Source organism: Notolepis coatsorum (genome assembly GCF_963971535.1).
Source record: "Notolepis coatsorum genome assembly, chromosome: 5".
NCBI classification, from domain to species: domain Eukaryota; kingdom Metazoa; phylum Chordata; class Actinopteri; order Aulopiformes; family Paralepididae; genus Notolepis; species Notolepis coatsorum.
In genome coordinates, this window is record NC_140169.1 from 133,177,583 (window position 1) to 133,194,253 (window position 16,671).

Here is a 16,671-nt window from a genome sequence, read left to right on the forward strand (position 1 = left end):
CTCAATGGGACTTCCTGGTTAAATTAATTTTTATTTTTTTATTTTTATTTTATTTTAATTGCAGGCTAGGCGATTTGATAATTGCATCATTCCTAATCGCGATTTCGATTAAAAAACGATTAATCGTGCAGCCCTAATATGTATATAATATGTCCTATATTTCCATGTGCCAGAAATGGCTTCATCCCAGTGCAGACGATGCAGTGATGCGGTTCCGTCTCCAGGCTGGTGTTACCCGTCAGTCACTGCTCTGTGCTTTTTACCAAACCGTGTTACAGAAATAGTTGCGTTTGGCTTCTCACATTGTATAATCTTTTAAATCAGACCTAAAACATGTAACTATTGCCAGTGTTTCCCCTATATGCTGAATTAGGACCGCCGCTGCTATGAACTAGACCAGTGGTTCCCAAACTGTGGTGCGCGCACCCCTTGTGGTGCGTGAGCGCCCTCTAGGTGGTGCGTGACATGAAGAGGCTAATGGTGGTAAATAAATAAATAAATAAATAAATTACAATAAAATTTCATAAAAATCTTAGCCAAACCTTTAGTATTATGGATATTAAACATGCTGGCAGAGTACATGCATCCATGTTGTCGTGAACATTTTAATTAAATAAAGAAATTCCCTATCCATAGTCGCCATGGGAAGAGATAAAATAAAAGATTTAATAAAATAAATTCCCTACCTACTCATGGCCTTAACTGACAACCAACAGGAACCAAACAATTTTTTTTATGCCCAATAAATATAACTAATACACATTATTTCAAATGGGGATTTTCACTGTAAATCATGAGATTCAAGAAACGTTAATAAAAAACTTACGTTTTAATAATAATAATAAACAATAATGTCTCGGGCGTGTCTGTCTGACAGGTGTGCTTCATCAGTTCATCTGTGCACGGAGACCTGACCAGCAAAATAAAATTCTAACAGAAACCCATTGGGGGGTGCGTCAGCTAGGTCGGGAGGTGACAGGGGGTGCACGGCCAAAAAAGTTTGGGAACCGCTGAACTAGACTATTAAAAAAATATATATATATATTATAATATATATATTTTTTTATCATTTCATTTGGGCTGTGGGGGGGTGTAAAAGACTGACCTGAGGAAAAGGCAGTCTAGTCGATTTTGTGTTTTGAGCACAAAGTTCATCATAGATCTAGCCTCTTTATTTTGCTCTCAAAGTGCACCAGATTGATGCATTTAACTTTAAAATGTGTAAAAAAAAAAATCCGGGGGGGCATGACCCCCGGACCCTCCTAGAGGAACAGCACCGCTGCTGAATTTCTTTTCAGGGGAAACACTGATTGCTATTATTATTATATCATGTGGTCAGCGTTTGTTCTATCCCATGTTTGAAAGCAACAACTGACAGCTGGACAGAGCAATATTCCTGTGGGTTGTGGTGCAGCCGTGCAGGATAGTGGCATAGGGCAGTGCGCCACTTAATCACTTATAACAAAATAATTGTGGTTATGATATTAGCTACAAGCTACATTAAGGCCTGTAACCCTCTGTCCCGGCATGCCGGCAGTCCCATATACACAGACGGCGGCGCTACTCCATCCCGGCAATGTGACCATCTCGGATGCCGGCTTAATGCCGGAAAAACAATGCCCCATTCAGTGTTCGTACCTTTTATACAGAATGGCGAGGTGGAATAACTGCACAGCATTGGAGTGTCTCTGTGGAACTGAACACAACCCATTACTAGAGACCACAGATGACAAAGCGGACTTGAATGTGTGCAATGCAAACTTAAAAGAAATCTGATAATGATTATAGCTATTTCTTACCAAATGTGCTGTTGAATCTATGCAACTTTGACAAGGCTAATAATAATTTGTGCCTAAAAGAGGAATACCATTGAATGATTTCAAATGTCATTCCTTTGCCCTATGTCAGTTCAGTCTGAATCACAGAATATGCACGTCTGTCTCCCTGAAATGAGAGAAAGGTTTGTCCGGCCACTTAATCTGCGACGCTACACCAACATATCGATAGAGAATGAAAAGGATGTAAAAAGGAACACTGACTAGAGATGCCACTGCGATGTGGAATGGCCCATGGTTAATAAACGCATGACAAAAACGTATGACCAACGATGGTAACATTACAGTAATGGTGCCTATAGCCATGGTACAGTAACAGTGGCAATATTTGGCCATTTAGGTCAGCAAACTAACACAGAAAGTGCAACATTCATCAAAGCCATGACTATGCAGTAAAAACAAGTCCTGTCTGCACTGATGCCTCAGCTTCTCTCCAGTGGCAAGTAACCATACAAATATCAATGGACACATAAATGCAAGAGACAAGGTTTCCTCGGATAAATAGTACCCAGCTTGTTATTGAATATGTATTTAAGTTGTTATTTTCAGTCGCTGAGGTAGACAATTGATGTATTTGCAATAGAGCACTTAATTATAGAGTTAATAAAAGTATTTCTTTGTTCGGGCCCCACCCGCGCCCCATTGGCACACACACCGCCAGTCTCACTTTCAATGAAGCAGGTCCAAGGTGTGACATCACAGAACACATTCTGTGGACTAGCCCATGTCATCCACAGCCAAATGTAGGGTGGAGTATCAGTTCTAGAGGAGTTTCATCCTGGTCAGGGTTATCATCTCTTCTCACAGCATCAGCTGGCTCCCCCTCCACTTGACCACTACAAGGCTCAATCACAATGGCATCTCTCCAACAAACATTATTACACATTATGCAGCTCACAGCTAATCATACAGGGCTATGCTTCACCTGGTATTTAAGCTATATCAATTAAACAATACCTACCACCACAAATATGATCTACAGTACTTTACCTATCATTGTCTTGGCTGGAATTCAGATAGTCCTTACAGACGTCAGTGGTTTGTTGTGGAATAACATGCCACCAATGCGCTTGGTTGAGATAACTAAGCCTAAGCTTGCTGATTACCCTGATGGTATCTCAACTGAAATCGCTGAGGGGTGAGAGAGCCACGCTGTAGCTGTAGGTTAGGTCTTATTTACCATGTTGCTGACTAAAACAGCCGGACCCATCAGACCCTTATTGGTGCAGTTTCCTAAACAGTCCTTATGCAACACAACAGGCTACAGCCAAGAGGCCGAACGCTGACTAGACCATATTCACTGGCAAGAGAATGACAAGAGTTTAGCACATTCTTTAAGTCAAGTTGACCGACTTCCAAGCCAAAGTTCACACATGCAGTTAACAGATGTCGCTCTGCCCATGTCTCCCACTGACTGACTCTATTCTCACTCATCTTATAAAAGGATCAGTATGTTTTGTTTAAAGACGCCTATCCAATTATTGTCACACACCAAGAGTCAGAACTTGAGAACTATTAGGAATGTCCCGACTCCTAACCACCAAAACCTGCACGAACTATATAACGTATATCATGCCAGTTAAGGTACAGATCCTCATACTGTAAGATAAGATAAGATATTCCTTTATTGATCCCCTTGGGGAAATTCAGGCATCATAGCAGCATGGGGGGGAGGGGGGGAGGGGTACAGGTAGTAAAACAACACAGTATACAGGTAGTAAAAGACAACACAGGCAGTGTAAACAATTTGATCAATATGGTCAATATAATTTACTATCTGACTAGCTGAGGAATATTCACATTATTCACAGTGTCACATGAGGTGCAGTATGCAAGAGGTAGTGTTATAATAATTTACTATCTACTGAGTATACATTAATCAAAGTACCAGGGTAGTCTACTTTGTCCCCCTTGGGTTCCTATAAGTCCCAGGTCAATGTCTGGTAGCAGTCGCTGTCCCCTGTTGTGGGGCCTGGAGGCTGCTAGTCGCTGCCCACTGTTGTGGAGCCTGATGGCCGCTGGTATGAAGGACTGTCCGAGGCGGTTAGTTGAGTGTCGGGGGGGGATGAGTCTGTGGCTGAACGAGCTTCTCATCTTGACTAGCTCGTCGTAGAGGGGGTGGTAGGGGTTCTCCATGATACCTTTACTCATAGTATATATATATATATATTCAGATTTAAAAGTATTGCCTATATTTATTGTAATGTATATTATAACCGGCATACAGACACTCATCTGCACCTTAATTTGTACTGTTTATTTGTCTCTGCTGCTATGACACCCACAATTCCCCAAAGGGATCAATAAAGGAATATCTTATCACCCAAAAAGCACAGAGATCTGTGTTTACATTTTTTTTTAATACATTGGTTGTAGAGATTGCTAGCAATTCACTGGGGCCATTACACTGGGGGAAAGACAGGATGCAGTAGCGCCCTGCAGCGCAGCCGGTTTCCTTTCGGTGTCCGTGTTCACCGATTGTACAGTTCAGACTGGCCTGGTGTGAACAGCCAGGCTCCTGCTCGCTCCAGAATTGACACTTCGCAGCGCGCCGGCGTCCCGTGTGTCTCTGGCGTTAGCATGTCTCCCTCTCCAAAGGAAAATAAGCACTACATTGTAGTCACTAACTAAATGGACAACGATGTTGTTAAAAGGTTCAGATGTTGTTTGGAACGTGCTACATGTGATTTCTCAGGGATATTCTTATGGACTCCATCGACTTCCACTTGTATAGTTAACTCATTGACCGCCACGCTCTTTCCCCATCTTTACTCAATGGCGCCAGCGTTATTGACCATTTTAGCGATGTTTTCAGACCAATTGTGTGTTCTGTATTATAGCTATGGAGACAATAGTATGGCTCATTTGACAGGCATTGTTCATAGTCCATCACTGACTAACCGGTTCATTTCTACATACTGTAGTTTGTGCGCTATTACACGCTAAACATCGCCCCTTTCCAAAATAATCCAGTCTTTTTTCATAGATCGCGAGATATATATGCAATTTTAACGTAGGCAGCGGTGCAAGGGAGACCCAGGGAGCTCCGGCCGAGTGTCTAGAACGGGGATCAAAGGAAAAATATCAAAGGATCCAAAAACGAGTACCGTAATTTTCGCACTATAAGCCGCACCTGAATATAAGGCACAGCAGATAAATTGAATGATGTGTACATATATAAGCGCCACTGGACTATAAGCCGCAGGTGTTTTAATGTTTAATTACAGTCTTCCCACAATACTGTCGGACAAATAACAAGAATTAACTCATTTACAAGTTGTATTAAGTTTAGCAAATAAGGAAACAAATAACATTTCAATTAGGGCTGGGCGATAAAACGATAACGATCGCGATAAATTATTTCCTCGAAATAAACATGAAACGTGGTCGCAAAGTTTCGATATATCGATTTTCCAAGCTTGGCTCCGTTCAGCCTCGGCTCAGCTCACTCACTAACAACAACCAACGTTACGTGATGACGTGCTTACGCACAACAGCTAACAACCAATCAGTGAAGGAGATGGCCGAGACCCGGAAGGAGGTAGGACTCACTCAACAACAAGGCTTGCTAGGCTAATTAGCTTGCACGGCGTCGTTTTATATATTTACGTGCCGAGTATGTGTGTGTTTTGAATTCTGAGGCCACGTTTATGGTAGTGTGGGATATACAGTGGACGTCGTTTCAATATATTGTGGCGGAAGAGAGTATTTTAGTGTCATATTTAGCACATTGTCATGGAATGCACCGCTTAGAACCAACAGGCTGGCTAGGATAACTAGCTTGCACGGCACTGTTTTATATATTTACGTGCCGAGTATGTGTGTGTTTTGAATTCTGAGGCCACGTTTATGGTAGTGTGGGATATACAGTGGACGTCGTTTCAATATATTGTGGCGGAAGAGAGTATTTTAGTGTCATATTTATTGTCATGAGATACTCCGCTTGTCGGCTAACGTGCGCAGACTGATGACGACATCAACTCGACTTGAGACATTCGCAGCAGCATAAGAAGTTAATTAAACTTGACAGACATTATATCGACGATAATTATCGATATCGAATTATATGAAAATAATTTTATAATTTTATCGCGATAACGTTTTTGGTCATATCGCCCAGCCCTAATTTCAATGCAGTCAAAAAAGCAATATTTCGATTTTAACATTTTCGGGTTTGGTCACGTCGAGTCACATATAAGCTGCACCGTTATATAAGCTGCAGGGTCGAAAAATGGGGGGAAAAGGCGTGGCTTATAGTCAGAAAATTACGGTATACTCGTTGGCTCAAGCGTTGGCGACGGAACACAAGTATAGTCGTTTTTGGCGCAGAAAGAGTTAAAGGGACACTTCACAAAAAACAAAAAAAACAATGCAGATTTATTTTGCACATAATCACACACATCCAAAAACTCTTTTGCTCACATTCATTTAGTTTGACAGATATTGAAAGTAAATTAGTTTGAATATGGCCACGAGTGACATCATCTGGGACATTGAATCCCTGTTAATTACACAGCTCCATGAAATTATGTGGATCACAAAATAGCAATACCTTGTCTTATAGGGACTGCTACCTTATAATTTAATTGAAAAAGAAATACCCCTGTTTTTGACATTAAATGACATTTGAAATCCATCCGTGCGAGAGCAAACCTGGTGTCCAGGCTTTCATGTTATTATGGTTATGCTCTCTATCCAGTCAGACAGCTATAATGGCAGAGCAAAAGTGGGCAGGAATGTGATGCAACAGCTTCATCAGTCAATTGAGATTTCTACCAAGAATTTGTAATATTCCAATTTCCAAGTCGGTTGCATTGTTTGTGCATTTCCTTCTCAACTATAATTTACAATCTTCGTCGTCATTTCCCCCTCTATAGACCATCAACAAGTAGCGTGAAAAGGGATAGGGAGTCTAATTTTACTAAACAACGATTACTTGTTAAATTTATTATCCTGTGATTGGAATAATAGTGATAATATTCACGAGAGGACTCGAGGTAAAGGACCTGCGGGGGAACATCACACCATTACACCCATGTTCGACTAACAAGGCTGCCTCACCGTCATGTTCCAAGGTGCTGTACTGGGCACTCCTGTAGTTCAGATGTCCAGTAGTGTATGGCTAAACCTTATAAGACAACTAGAAGTACATGTTTATATCCCAGCTTGAGCTTATACCATAAACAAAACAAACAAACAAACAAACAAACAGTGATGTGCTCTTGTGTTTGTCCGTCCCGTTATTCACTGTTAACTATCGAGGAAGAGTAGTAAGATTTTTCAATTTTTATTATTCAAGATTGTTCATTATCCTTTAAAAAATGGTAATGCAATGCCATTGGTAATATGTATCCATTCATTATATTAACCAATATGATGTTTAAGTTACAGACTTAAACAAGTCTCTCGTTGATTCCATGAGCAGGACTCTGCTCCTTTCGCTTGTTAAATCAACATGTTGGCAAACTAACTACTAGTCATGCCTTGTCTGCTTGACGGAGAACAAATTATATTGCCACCACATAGACAATGTTATTCTGTTAAAAAAAAGTAATTTTACAGTGTGGCGATCGCAGGCAAGCCATCTAGAACAGGGTTTATCTGTATGTATTGTCTTATCCGTCTGTCCCCACAAAAGTAGACCAATCAGCTCACACTGCTACGTGCATATGGCGAACCACAAAGTAACATGTTAGGTAGCTAGCGAAATGAACGTTAGCCAAGCTCTTATAAGCGTTAGCAACGTACGTTGGCCAAGCTAACATTACACAACCATAGCTAAAGATTGCACGTTATTAGAGTCACTCCGTGTCTCGTTATGTTGTACTCGTCTGACATTCCTGAATACACTCATGTCTCATATTCTGTCTCAACTTCTGCAAAATTATATTAGCCTAACCCATAAAGCTGGACAGATTTATGCTGGCCTGGGTACATTCTCACCATGGATTAAATGCTCCACACTGGCAGAACATCATTTTGTAGACATCCGGCGAGGGTCGAGGGTCTGCTATAGAGCAGCCAGAGTAAAGGTTTGTGAATTCAAGCCATAGCTTGTCTGCAAGAATATAACTAACTGGAAAACAATACGTGGCAGGAATTCAACACGGAACTAGGGGTGGGACGATATATCGATCTATTATCAATAATCCAATAGGATCGATGCAACGTAAAAAGATCGGTTCATATTGAAATCTTATTTTGAAAGTCCTGTGGCGAGTCGTATCCGCCCAACAGCACAGCAGTAGCATCTGAAACGCTGTGTAGACATTACAACAGAGCAAGGCTACATAGTGTGCCTATTTTGCGACCCGAAATAAGTCCCTGCTGTTTTATTCCGCAACGGGTCAAATGCATCCAACATGCTTTGCATCCTCGCCATGCCCACGTCACGGTAAAGACCGAAATTAACGTTACGTTAGCGTAAGCTAACAAGTAGGGATGCACAAAAAATTCGGCCACCGAAAATTATCGGCCGAAAATGGTTAAAGAACTAACAGGGTTACGTAACGTTCGTAACCTAAAGTGTTGTTGTGATGACGTAATCAAAACGCGCAACGTGTAACGTGAGCAGCTTGGAAGCTCTTCCTGCGTTCTGCAGCCTGTGATAACTAACTCCTCTTGGGAGTCGCGCTGTTTCTATGTAAACTCCGTCAGCAACGCATCCAATAAATGAGTCTTTAACATGCTTTATATCCTCGCCATTACTATATGCCTGTCGCGGTTATTGTTGACGTTATCCAGATGAACGTTAACTTCATTCAAGCGAGGCATTGCAATCAATACAGCTGTTTGGCAAAGCACCAGCCGCATCCCCCATTCCTTTGCTCGCTCTAGTCAACATAACGTGACGTATTAGATTGGTCGTGTTGAACGCAGCTCTGTTCTTTCCTCCACATGGAACGTCCGCCTTGCAAACATTGCAACTGGCTATTGGACTGGCTTCGGTTTCAATTTATTAATTCAAGCATATTAATTTAAAATGCTTCCAAACTTCTGACATTTTGTCTAGCTGCTCCGAGTCATCAGGTGGACCTGCCGGTGTTGTGGGAGCGACACGTTGTGAGGTCTGCTATTTTCGGCATACGTCACTGTCGTGCAACGGTGTAAATCAAAGGAAATGCGTTTGTTTTGGCAAATTCTTCTGCTCTGTGCGACAATAAATGAATGATGATATGTAATTTAAAACCAAAACTAAGGCCTCAGTATGAGTTTAAGATGTGAACATGCCGGGCTGTCTTAAATACTTCGAAGCTTTGTTCGATGGCACGCGCTTCGAACAAAGAAAAATAGAAGTTAAAAAAAAAAGAAAAAAAATGTTTCTCTCCAAAATCTTGCGCCTCCATTCCAATGAAACGAAAGTAAGCGGCGCCTCGACTCCACCTCTCTACAACAAGGACATGGAGATTATCTGTGTTGAAAACAACAAGGACATGTGCAGCAGACATGTCGACGAAGAAGTCATCAGACGTGTGGTTACACTTTAAAATATGCAAAGACAATGCCCAAAAAGCCGAGTGCCAGATATGGCAGAAGAAAATGGCATATCACAACTCTACAACAACTTTGTCAAATCACCTAAAAAGCGTAAGTATCGTTGTACACAACGGCAACGCCACACAAAACATTAATAAGGCTATGCCTATGCTGCTATGACTAATGTGTTACCAAGTTGGCAAATTTAATTGTAATCATCTGCTTTTGTAGGTGCATTGTCTGATATAATTATAAATTAAATATAATATAATTGTTTGCTTGATAGACGAAGGTTGCAACATAATTATGTAATGTCATGTCGTTGGCTGTGAGAGCAGACCCACTGCACCCAGGCAGCGCAGCCGAGTGAAGTCACGAAAGGGGCTACTTAATTAATTAATCCAATCCACTTTATTTATAGAGCACATTTAAAAACAACAAAGTTTACCAAAGTGCTGTACAAGTCCCACAACATAAGAAAAAAATCACGTGATCGGATCGGGACATCCCTAATTATATTGATCGTAAATTTACTGAGGATGGACAGATAATGTTGATATTTAAACATAAAAAATACAACAATACATAATAAATGTATTCATGATCATCATGCAACATAAAACAATTGTACATTGTAGGAACGGTTTGGGAGAGGAAGGGGCTTTAGGTTGAGTGTGTTGAGTTCCAAAAGAATTTACTTAAAGTTTAAAGCTCAATATATCAAAACGTGGCACTTTACAATGAACAGGTCTATTTTTTTTCTTTTTATCTTTTCCCCCCTCCTTTTTCCTCCGTTTTTCTCCCATCCCAATGTTAGTCGTTATGCCAATTCCCAATCCCCTTCCTGGTCGCTGCGCACCTACCCCCTACAGTCGGTCTGGGAGAGTGGAGGGCTATCACATGCTTCCTCCGATACATATCAAATCAAATCAAATTTATTTATAAGGCCCGACAACACACGTTAATGTCCCCATGGGCCGTACAGGTCTTCTTTAAACAAGTCAAGAAGAAAACATAACAATAAGTCAAGAACAGAACAAGAACACCATAAGGTCCAAACATTTTTAGATGAATGCAAAAAATTTAAAATTAAAGAATGCAAGCACTCCCAGACATACCCCACGCGAAGGTAAGGAAAAACTCACTAAAACCTAACAATAGGGAAAAAAGCTCCACAGGCAGTGTGGAGGAGAGAAACCTTTATGTAGCCAATCAACCGCTTCTTTTCACCTGGCAGCGCGGACTCTCACTGAGAGGGTGTAACCAGGGAACAAACTTAACTTTTTGACTTACCAGCCATTTGGCTGGTAGATTTTAAAAACTACCAGCCAGGCAGATTTTTTACCAGCCAAAAATTTAAAATAGCTTTTTAGTATATCACCATGTGTTATTATTACTATATAATACCCTCATATGCTATTTTCAATTAATATCATAAACAACATAAGGAATATTAGCATAATTTTGAGTGGACTGAAGGAATGAGTCAGCGTTAATAGTTTTAAATGCAAATAATTTATTGAAACATAGAAGTGGGGTCAGGGACACACACACTGTTTCAACTCACCACCCCCGCATCATATTGTAGTCTAGTCTGTCTTCAAACTTCCACTCCTCTCGAAACCTTTTTATATTTTCAACATTATCTGTGCATCCTCAGTAATCCTCAGTTTACTACAATATACTCCTCTCCCGAGTCCTGACTAGTGACTTCATCGTCTTTCCAAACGCACGCACACACACAGAGAAAGGGAGAGTGCCCCCCCCCCATTTCCCTTTCCCCAGTCCACACTGTCTGCTGTTCTCTATGGCTCTGCCGCTGATCAGGATTAGCTTGTTAGCTTACGCTAACATAACGTTCATTTCGGGCGATGTGGGCATAAAGGAATGGCGACGATGCAATGCATGTTAGATGCATTTGACCCGTTGTGAGAAGAAGAAAAAACCACAGACTTATTTCGGCTCGCAAAATAGGCGCACTGCTGTGTAGCTCTGCTCTCAGGGAACAAACTTAACTTTTTGACTTACCAGCCATTTGGCTGGTAGATTTTTAAAACTACCAGCCAGGCAGATTTTTTACCAGCCATTGGCGGTTGGCTGGTACTTATTTTGTTCCCTGGGTGTAACGTGTGGAAGGATCACACTACCCCCCGTAGATCCTTTCCTCGCTGAGCAGGCACCCCGACCGAACTGTAGGAGTCGCTGTTTACAACGACCAGGACCCACCACACCAGCTTTCCCACCCCTAACACTGCCAATTGTGTTAGTATGAACGACCAGCCAAGCTGGTAGCAACGCCGAGAGCTGGGCTCGAACCCAGCGTCTCCTGCGTTGGTGGTGAGTGCCTTGCCCACTACACCACCTAGCCGCCCCTCAGGAGGTCTATTTGTATTAAAAACAATAGATTGTTTTTCATTTAAATGTCTGGAAGAGCTCAAAAATAAAAATGTCAAATGATATTTCCGTTGCCTTTTTTGAGTTGATCTAAATGTTACGGATTGTGTTAAATGGGCAATTGGGCATATAATATTGCATCATATCGAATCGATCGCAGGCACCTGAATCGAATAGCATCGTAGCAGACTTTGTGATATTAGCAAATATCGTATCGTTGTCCAAATAATCTATATTGTATCGTATCGTGATGAAACTGGTGATTCCCACCCCTAGGAAGAACACAGTTTCTCCATAAGGAATTAATTGTGGTGTCATCTTTTCCCCCCTTGTCTGTCTTGAGCGTACCAAGACAAATTCCTAGCAAACTCTGGCTGAAGTGGCAACAGATTGATGAATCTCGACAGAGATGTCAAACTCATAGCCAACCACCTACAATCCCAGCCTTCCTGGGGAAGCCAACTGCTGACCTGGTCAGTCATCTGGTGGTCAACTCTCCCCCAGTAAAAGCAGGTAGGTGACAGAGACAATGCAGGCTCTCAAGTGTTACCGCCTTACCGGTTCCCCATACCAGCTACCCTGCCCATTACACACTCCCATTGGTTTGGTACCAGCCACCCTGAGCTTCCATGTTAACATGGTTTTGATTTTACTTAATAGCGAACGTGAGCTAATCCAACAAACGAGCTAGCTGGCTGCTGTCACTTTCAATCAATTCCGAAAGTTACATCACTGATGCTTAAAATGTGTGAACTTAGTGAAACAACATGGCAGATGTACAAAACGCTACCATATAACATCTCCAGTCTCTCTTTCTTGTTAACAGACTGTTACGCTACCTGGCTAGCTACCTGTCCTGTACCAAGCATGTCATCCAGTGGTGACAGTTAGGCTAATGGGGTCCCACCTCCATCTCAATACACTATATAGTGTAGCCTAGGTGCCGCTAAAAACAAGGGCAAATATATGTTTGAGACAAAACGATAGTCGCATAAACTATTTTTTATAATTTAACAACTATCATATTTATATAAAAATATTTGAAAATAGGTGCCCATCCCTAGTTTGGTACCAGCCACCCTACCCATTACACACTTCCCTTGGTTTGGTACCAGCCATCCTTCCCATATCACACTCCCCTCGGTTGTGTACCAGCCACCCTGCCCGCTACACACTCCCCTCGTTTTGGTACCACTACCAGCCATCCTTCCCATATCACACTCTCCTCGGTTTTGTACCAGCCACCCTGCCCGCTACACACTCGCACTCCCCTCGTTTTGATACCATGCAGCCATCCTTCCCCTCGGTTTGATCCAGCCATCACTGCCCTCGGTTTGGTACCAGCCCATTACACAGTAAGGTATAAATATGTTGCCGTCCTCTCCTTGCATCTGACCTATCCTAAGGCAAAGAACTCACTCTTACATCTACAGAGACACACACACACCCCCCCCCCCTCAGGGGAGAGACAAGTCCATATGAGAGCTGCCCAGCTGCTGACCTTGAAAAGAGTAGAGCTGACAAAACAAAGGATAACTACAGTGTTCAATTAACATTTGAGACAGAAATGTGGTGTTTACAAATTTAAAGAGCACCGCCCTCTGGATTTCATACAAAAAAAAAAAGGCAAATTGAATTAAGACTACCGACAAATTTATCTCGTCTCCTAAACCTCAATACCAGTGATTTTTTAAGAGCAAAATCTTTATCCTGGTATGCCAAACACTAACAGCTAGCCGACGAAGGGAAAAAACAACCATGAGTCCAACTATGGTAAATATTTCGGCTTAAGTTACAATGTCTCAGGCAGTGTTTGTTCACTGTGCTACACAGGCTTGTCCAATACAACAGCCTGTAGAGTTCTGCAGCTTTGGACTCGACGGTGTGAACAACACAAACACAAAGCATGCATGCAGAACTGTGATGCAGACTGGCAGGCTGCCTAAAGGTATATTTAGAATAGAACTTTTATCATCCAACCACAGCTGGGAAATAATCTGAGGACATGTTTTGGACAATGGCAGCGTAAACTCAAATTTCAAATAATGTTGGTTCATCATGGGTATATTATTCCTTGAAACATATTCAAGAAATGTTTTCATAACATTGATGAAAAAATAGAAATATCAACAAAGTGCCCCCCATAGGAATGGCTCCTATGCCAATGTAAGCCACATTAGTTGGATGACTTCATTCAAACAACATTTACAATCCTGACAATGGATGGGGTTATTATGTAATTGCATTTTGCTCATATGTCCCCGCGCATGCTGGCCCTGTATACGGATTGGAACACAACCAGCTGATTATTCCAGGCAGTACAGTAGGCTGGACGTATTAACGGTCTCTTACTGTACCTTTGAGCTGAGGCAGGGGTGAGAGTTCCACCAGGGCGCTCTGAGTTCGGAACTGGGACGACCCTTGGGATTTCTTCTGTTTCTGGGCCTTCCTCATGGATTTCCTCGTGAAACCGTCCACTTTCTCGGATGCAGATATAGCAGACATTTTTGCACTGAACTGTTGGAAGACTTTGGTCCCCAGCTATAATAATACCCCCTAAAGCAAATTAAAGATTGTCCACATGTATTCTTCCTTGCGCATCACCCAAAAAAATAATTATGGGGCAGGGGGAAAAAAACAAACTGCAGCTCTTGAAGCTCGTCTCCTGTGGCCAAGTCCTGCTGTGCTGTGGGTTCGGATCCGACACTAGACAGCTCCCAGAGCCTCCATCGCCATCATCCAGTCCACTTGCTGCTTGTTGACAGTGTTTAGAAAACAGGTATCAACACGCCAGACTCATGGAGTCATGGCATAAACAAACAAATATTATTAGCAAGATAGACTTGAGTGACAGCTGTCACAGGGCTCTACTTTGCAGAGTGCATTTGATCTATCATAATTATGGAACATCTACCCGTTGCAAAACTTATGATGACATGCATGGCCTGATAGAAGTGAGCTCGTCGCCCACCTACTGGGGGAAAGTCTTGACAGTGTAGCTAAAGGCTAACCCTCCTCCTCCTCGGCTATAGCTACCTAGCTAGCTAAGGTTAGCTCGCGCAAACTTGCTAACGCCGTTAGCCACCACTAGTACGAATACAGTTTGCAGTTCGCCGACGACGAGCAAAAGTTACGTCGAGCGGTCATGATCGACCATAAATAAAACGCAGTTCCAAAAACAAGAGCTCAGTGTTTATAATAATCCGTTGTTGCAAGAGACAAGCAGCGTGTGTCCGACCCGACGAAGGGGTTTTCTGGATCGGGCTTTTCGAACAGCGAGTAATGAAGTTCAATTTGAAAAGAAACACGGTGGTCGACGGTGTTGCAGTCTAATTCAATAGTTAGCCGTGCCCGCATTGGGAATCATCTTGCATTCGTCCCCGACGACACAACAATAAGCACTTATTTCCCCCCTTGTCGTTAAAAAGACAACATAGCCCTCTTCAACGCACGAATAGCTCGGTTCGGTCCGGAGCAGGCAGCAGCCATACAACACTTTTGACACTGCGACGCGTCGTCGTCGGAGTCCGGAGGACAGTGACAGGTGTACGTCATTGATTGGCATCTCTAGTGGCCAACCAACAAATATGGTATCACTTCAGAAACCTGCCGAGAACTCCGCTTAAACCCGCCCCCTCTGGTTCCGGGTAAATGTTCTCCATGCTGTGTACAGTATGTATCTATGTGTTTATTTAATCATTGGTAGCTATTGCCGAATGTTTATATGAACTGCAATCATTTTACAACGACATTGAAGGCCATGATTCTCCGAGATAGTAAATCAGTTTGGTTGATTTGGTATAAAACCAGCAAGTGATGGGGGAGTAGTTTCTCATGTAATTAAACTAGTAGTTTATTAACTGCATGTAACAGTAGCTTGCTAGTAGTTCAGCGGACATTTGAATTGGCATAGTGATTTTAGTCGTTTTTAACGTTTATGATATTTCGAGGTGGAGTTAACTACTGGAACTACAATTTTGGCTGGAGGCTGGAAGAAAATAAAGGAATTATATTATTTATTTACCACTGTCTCTCCTCTCTTGAGTGAAACCTCTTTGACCAACCCTCCCCTCCCTGTTGTAAGACATTCTGCTGACAAACTCGCTGACAGAACAGGTGACCTTGCCATGGTAACACTGAGAAAAGGTGCCAGTTCAAGATAAACACGTTTTACAAGTTTACATTTGTGTCCTTTTTTTTGTAAGTTAGAAGTAGCCTACACTATGCACTTATTTTCAATAATTTCTCTTAATAATTTTGCGTTAGCCTGTTATAATGTTGTATTGCATTGCAGATGTTGTATAAAATGTACTACTTTCTCCAAGTAACTTTAGTTAACAAAACTATATTTCTCTTGAGGGTATAGTTTTGCTGTATAGTTCAGCTTCTTTCAAGTAATTGGTATCTTGTAAAACTATGCTTTGAATTGAGGGTAGCTTCTCCAACACCTAAGAGTTTTTTTTTTTTTTTTTAAAGATCCCCTTCACCAAAAAAACATGTTTTTCATGGTTAACTCTTCTCTGAAGACTTTCACTATACAGGTTGTGATTTGTGCAGAACTTGTCACCGGGGTGCCTTTTTCACATTCATTTGACAGCACACACGGAAAGCTGAGTAGGTGTTGACATGTCTTGCTGCAGACTTGGAATTCCTGGTAACTATCAATGGATGCTTGTTGCTATCTGCATATTCATAGGTACTTGCATTAGGGTAAATGTGTAGAGATGCTGCGAAGGCATTTCCTGTAATTTACTGAACAATTTGGTTGAAATGTTGAAATATGTACACAAATTGTTATTCACTAGAAATTTGTTTAAGGGTTTAAAATCTGGAGGGGATCTTTTAAGAGTTTAACTTTAATTTAAATATGTATTTTATTTTTAATAGTTGTTTCGCAATGTCAACAAACACTAAAGATATCAGTTTTTAAGCTGCAAAGTAAAATTACAATGGCTAATCTTATTTT

General features: G+C 41.7%; 1 protein-coding gene across 1 annotated transcript in view; it reads right to left on the reverse strand.

The window, feature by feature from the left end:
* Nucleotides 1-15,222, reverse strand: part of ppp2r5a (protein phosphatase 2, regulatory subunit B', alpha isoform) — a 108,436-nt gene extending 93,214 nt beyond the window's left edge. The window contains exon 1 of the mRNA XM_084315168.1: nucleotides 14,063-15,222. Within this exon, the coding sequence (XP_084171294.1) occupies nucleotides 14,063-14,210 (148 nt within the window). The 5' untranslated portion in view covers nucleotides 14,211-15,222. The remainder of the gene's footprint in view (nucleotides 1-14,062) is intronic.
* Nucleotides 15,223-16,671: the final 1,449 nt, after the last annotated feature.